Source organism: Pangasianodon hypophthalmus, chromosome 2 (assembly GCF_027358585.1).
Source record: "Pangasianodon hypophthalmus isolate fPanHyp1 chromosome 2, fPanHyp1.pri, whole genome shotgun sequence".
In the NCBI taxonomy this organism is placed as follows: domain Eukaryota; kingdom Metazoa; phylum Chordata; class Actinopteri; order Siluriformes; family Pangasiidae; genus Pangasianodon; species Pangasianodon hypophthalmus.
This window is the reverse complement of record NC_069711.1, coordinates 35,545,160-35,550,787: the sequence shown is the minus strand read 5'-3', so window position 1 is coordinate 35,550,787 and position 5,628 is coordinate 35,545,160. Positions and strand designations below refer to the sequence as shown.

The 5,628-nt window shown below is 43.1% G+C and overlaps 1 protein-coding gene across 2 annotated transcripts in view; it reads left to right on the top strand.

Moving 5' to 3' along the window:
- The first annotated feature begins 1,972 nt into the window (after nucleotides 1–1,972).
- The window catches only part of rgl3a (ral guanine nucleotide dissociation stimulator-like 3a), a 25,862-nt gene continuing 22,206 nt past the window's right edge, over nucleotides 1,973–5,628 (top strand). The window contains exons 1-2 of one of the 2 annotated variants that reach the window (XM_053242328.1): nucleotides 1,973–2,069; nucleotides 2,394–2,525. In XM_053242328.1, the coding sequence (XP_053098303.1) occupies nucleotides 2,397–2,525 (129 nt within the window). In that variant the 5' untranslated portion in view covers nucleotides 1,973–2,069; nucleotides 2,394–2,396. Of the gene's footprint in view, nucleotides 2,070–2,393; nucleotides 2,526–3,809; nucleotides 4,118–5,628 lie in introns of those variants that run through there. The other variant, XM_053242331.1, reaches the window with a different exon arrangement.

Genomic DNA, 5,628 nt, shown 5'->3' with positions numbered 1-5,628 from the left:
CATTAATATTGTACAGTACAGTGTTTTTTTATAACATGGGTCAGAATGGTCGTGTACACTTCAGCGCCTGAACTCAGAGTTCAGAAGCCTGACAGCTGATGGGAAGAAACTGTTCCTGAGTCTGCTAGTGCGACAGCGAAGACTCCTGTAGCGATTCCCAGATGGTAGAGGAGTAAACAGAGGAGTAAACAGAGGAGTAAATAGACCACGGCTGCAGTGAGAGGTGTCTCTGATTACACGTCTCACTCTCCGTAAGCAGAGTTTGTGATGATCGTCTTTGATGGAAGGAGCCTGGACACTGATGTATTGGGCCGTTTTCACCCCGCTGGAGGACCTTCTGATCTGAGACAGTGCAGTTACTGTACCACACTGTGATGCAGTTTGTTAAGACGCTCTCAGTAGCACAGGAGGATCTGGGGCATACGTGAGCTTCATGTATACGCCTATAAGCCTACACATGTTATTTATTATTTGTCATATCAAGTGTGATTGTGGAAAACTCAGCATGATGACAAAATGGTCCAACAGAGCTTGAGTGTCTGATCTATTTGTCTAATATATCTGGCAGGTCGAGGCAAAGCAATCACTCGAGAGATGTTCTTATGGATCTTATGGATATCATGTATGTTTGCTCTGAGTATGTACACTATACTGGACCACGAATCTACAAGAATATACACGAACACTTCCTCTGATGTTGCTACTCCTTATAGCCCTCATACCACAGCATGAATCATTTTCTAAATCTGCCCCTGGTCAGAAATGACGCAATTCTGAGTTCCGAATTTCACTTCCATGTAATTCAGCATTACGTGTGTACCTGTGTAGGAGAGGGCGGAGCCTCAGTTAAATCTGCTGGACATAAACTAGATCATGTGACTCCACCACTAACCAAACAGTGTTAACTATGTGTGCGTGTGCGTGTGTGTGTGTGTGTGTGATTATGACACACTCAACTTCCCTACATTATGTTATTGATAGCACAAAGCCATTTTAAACACAATTCTGCTGAATAGTATCAAATAAAAGCTTTTATAAAATGAGAAATGATGCTCGTCCCCCGGGGCTACGTCCATATCACACACACACACACACACATGCACACACACACTCCTCCACCCAGAAGCAGTGTGTGAGGGACAGGAATGTTTCCAGTACTCCACGGACTCCAGAATGACGCATGACTTTGTGCGGCTGACCTTCACTATGAATCGTATCCCACAATGCACCGCTTCATACTCGGAATAAAGTGATAATTATTCACCACTGAACACATCTGTTCTCGGTAACAGCTCTTTTATTCTCCACTGTGTGACGATACAGAGCAGAACATCAGGGGTTTAATTCAGTTTAAACATCACACACGTCATTATGTAACTAATTAACACTGTGTGTGTCATTCTCTTATAGAAAAATAATCAACAACAGGGTGGAGTTACTGGTGCCACTGTGACTATTATTTTCCTATAACAACACATCCACAAGTGTTTTATTGCCCTTATACCACAGCAACTTGCCAACAATTATACATTTTATCTATCTATCTATCTATCTATCTATCTATCTATCTACCACTTCACAGCATTCTATCTATCTATCTATCTATCTATCTATCCCTTCATGGCATTTTATCTATCTATCTATCTATCTATCACTTCACAGCATTCTATTCATTCTATATCTATTTATTTATTTGTTAATATTTTTGATTAAGAATGATACGTCATACTTTTGAATATCTGATTATAAAATGCCAAATCTCTCTAACTAGTGCACTACAGAGTGAACAGTGTGTGTGAGTGTGTGTGTGTGTGTTGAGGGTGTGTGTGTGTGTGTGTGTGTGTGTGTGTGTGTTGAGGGTGTGTGTGTGTGTGTGTGTGTGTGTGTGTGTGTGTGTGTGTGTGTGTGTGTTGAGGGTATTGGGGTTGTGCGGTATTTAGCGCCGCTGAGGAACGCGTTCTTTAGCAGAGCACGTGCACTTCGCACCTGCGGCCGGACAGGTTAGGTACGTCACTGATTAATCACGTGACTGCTTCAGGCATTGAACGGCGACAGAAGACACAAAGCGAGTGCGTAACACACACACACACACACACACACACTTATCTATACTGTTATCACACGCGCATCTGCCAAAGTGTTATATTTATCGTGCACGAGCTCCTATATGCACACACACACACACACACTCACACTCACACACACACCTGCTGCTCATTTACACATGAAACACGCGGTGTGTGTGTGTGTGTGTGTGTGTGTGTGTGTGCACATATAGGAGCTCGTGCACGATAAATATAACACTCTGGCGGATGTGCGTGTGATATAACAGTATAGATAAGAGTATAAGAATATGTGTGTGTGTGTGTGTGTGTGTGTGTGTGTGTGTTTAGAGGATGAGAGCATCTCTGCAGCTGTGTGTCTCTGAGAGGAGTGTGTGTGTAAAGCGTGTTCGACTGAAGAGACTCCTGCGTGACACTGATGTCTGGCTCACACACTTCACCCTGCTGAGCACACACAGTGAGGTGAGACACACACACACACACACACACACACACACTCTTCACTAAATCATGTAGTCATAATAATAATAATAATAATAATAAAAGCTGCAAGCAGCGTTTTCGGGGGCCAAGCACCCAGACTCGGTGAGACACACACACACACACACACACAGACGCGCTCCAGTTGCTGCTGAAGCAATCAGAGGAAAGCAGAGCCATAACTTTAGGCAAAGAGATTCAGGAGTGATTGTATTTTCACTCATGATGTGTGTGTTTAGACCACGGACAGTGAGGAATTCTCTGACTGTAGGAGGAAAGGTCTAGATGAACACATGGGCAGCAGGGTGGCGTTGGTGCTGCAGCGTTGTTTAGACAGGTGTCAAGATGATGTGAGCCAAATGTGGTGAACATCGGACAAAATCTGGAGGAGGAGCAGCAAAAATGGCAGTTAGATAGATGTAAGCATTTTTGGCATGTTATTGTTTGTTGGACCAGTAGGTGACGCTGGCATGAAATTTATTGCCTCAGGTCTTGCTCCTGAAGATGCCTACCAGGTTTTACATCAGTGCACAAAGTCGTTGCTAAGATACAGCCTCACTTCCTGTTTGGTGGCTTCACCATCAGATTCATTGGCCATTACAGACAAACCCTTTGGATTATTCAAAATTCTTTTGATAAGTTTACGCTGAAGATGATGTGAGCCAAATTTGGTGATGATCGGACAAAATTTGTTGGAGGAGTAGCAAAAAAACTGTTTTTGACAAAATCCAAGATGGCGGAAAATCTAATTAGGCGGAATTCACGTCATAGGATGCGTTGAACTCGTCTCGACTCAGGGAATCCAGCGATGTCTGGATTTTAAATTTTGGACACACGGTTCAAAAGTTATGACTATAAATGTTCTTCTAAATTAGGCGCATATTTGACCGGATGGTGGCGCTAGAGTGTTGGCAGCATTTGGTCCAAAATTTGGTCAGAATGTTCCGTAGAGTCTCGCAATCAGTGTGCCAAATTACACAACTGTTTATCAGACGGTTCTATGGGCTGCCACAGACACCCGAGCCAGAAGAAGAAGGAGAAGGAGAAGAAGAAGGAGAAGGAGAAGAAGGAGAGGTAGAATAACAGTAGACACACCTTCGGTGCTTGGCCCCCTAACAATATCTCTCCTGAGCTGTAGAGCAGCATAGCTATGCAGTATATTCTGTTCTGCGCGTTGCCATGGTTACCCGGTCCGACGAGGACGCGCTTCAGGCTCTTTGTGTGACGCAATCACGCGCGTTCTTCTAAACCCCGCCCCCTCAGAAACCCGAGCGCTGTGGCGAGTCCCGAGAGCGAGCAGGCGCGCGCGCGCATCTGTCTGTGTGAAATAAACTTTATTTTTCTTTATTTTTCAAACTTCGTGTATATTCTTCTCAGAAAAGAATTATCCGACATTGTTAAGGGATTATTAAAAACACGAGAAGGGTTGAGTTTCAGCTCTGTGTGAGTTTGAGCCAGCTGAGAGGAGTTCACTGCGCTAATGGCAGCAGCAGCAGCCAGCTCCTAATCGCCTTCTACACCGCTGAAGGACTCACTTCTGACTGAAAACTATGAGGAAATGTCAGCTAACCCTGGTAAACTTTTACTCTTTATTCAAACAGACTCGTGTAGACATTTAATCCTGCTGTTTTATCGCTCATTCTGCCTCAGAAGCCGCTCGAGCGCCAGATTCGGTTCCACGGAAGAGTCGAATCTCGAATCTGAGTCATCGCGAAGTGAGTCGACTCCCAAGCTTTGTGTAAAAATCACAGCAAGCTCTTACAATATAGCAAATGTCAAAGAAATAGCTGAGGCAGTTTAGATTAAAACTTTTTAATCTAAATCTACGATTAAAAAGTGGAAAAAAATGGTATTTTTGTTGTTAAGTTAAACTGCAGGTTTAAATGTAAATTAAATGCTAGCATATGAAATTAGAGAATGTGTCAGATTCACTGTCTGTCATAAATACTATAAATTATAATAATGTATTATTTATGTGCGTACTGAATTGTTTTTATATCTTCTACTGTGAAATGGTGTAGTTTTTGGAAATGATAAAAATGAAATGATTAAAAATCGACTCCGAACACATTGAATCAGAATTGGAGTCGACTCTCAAACGACTCATGATTCTCTTCCCCTGTGCGCTGCGTGTGCAGTAGTGAGTTTAGCGACACAGTGCAGGGGAGAAGTGTTCCCAGGGCACATGTTCGGTGTTTTCATGTCTTTTGCATTCCTGGTTTTAAGTGTGAGTCTCTTTAACTAATTGTCTTTATTAATATTATCTTATAAAAAGCTTTAAAATGCACTGGAATGTACATGATGTGTGAAATATAAACAAATCAACACTGACATTAACACAGTGATATTAATTACTGAGCGCTTATTTTAATCAGTCATGTGGTCTGTGCTTGGGAATCCCATGTACACCTGTTCGACAGGTGTGTGCAGGTGTGTGTGCAGGTGTGTGTGTGAGCTCTTTCTCTTCCTGAATGCCTGAGCAGGGCTGGTAGTCACAGTTTCGGCTGAGTGTGTACTCGTGTATGTATATAATCACTATATTTGTTTAAACTTTTTGACCCATTATTTATCTCACTGTACTCCACACTGCTGCTGCGTTCTGCACTCTGATTGGTCAGAAGGTGTTGATTAATTCTCTATAACAGCAGCTCTGACAGTAGTGCAGGTTTATACTAATGCGCTCGTTCTGATACGTTATCGTTTCCATAGTAACGGCTCAATCACAGGGACGTGTACAGCAGACGCTCCGCGGGTTTGTGCTGATGTTCAGTTATACGATACGTAACGTCAGTATTATCATTAACGCATCATACTCTGGTCTGTGTGTGTGTAGGTTCGTGTGTGTATAGGTGTGTGTGTGTGTGTGTGTGTGTGTGTAGGTGTGTGTGTGTGTGTGTAGGTGTGTGTGTGTGTGTGTGTGTGTAGGTGTGTGTGTGTGTGTGTGTATAGGTGTGTGTGTGTGTGTGTAGGTGCGTGTGTGTATAGGTGTGTGTGTGTGTGTGTGTGTGTGTGTAGGTGCGTGTGTGTATAGGTGTGTGTGTGTGTGTGTGTGTGTGTGTGTATAGGTGTGTGTGTGTGTGTGTGT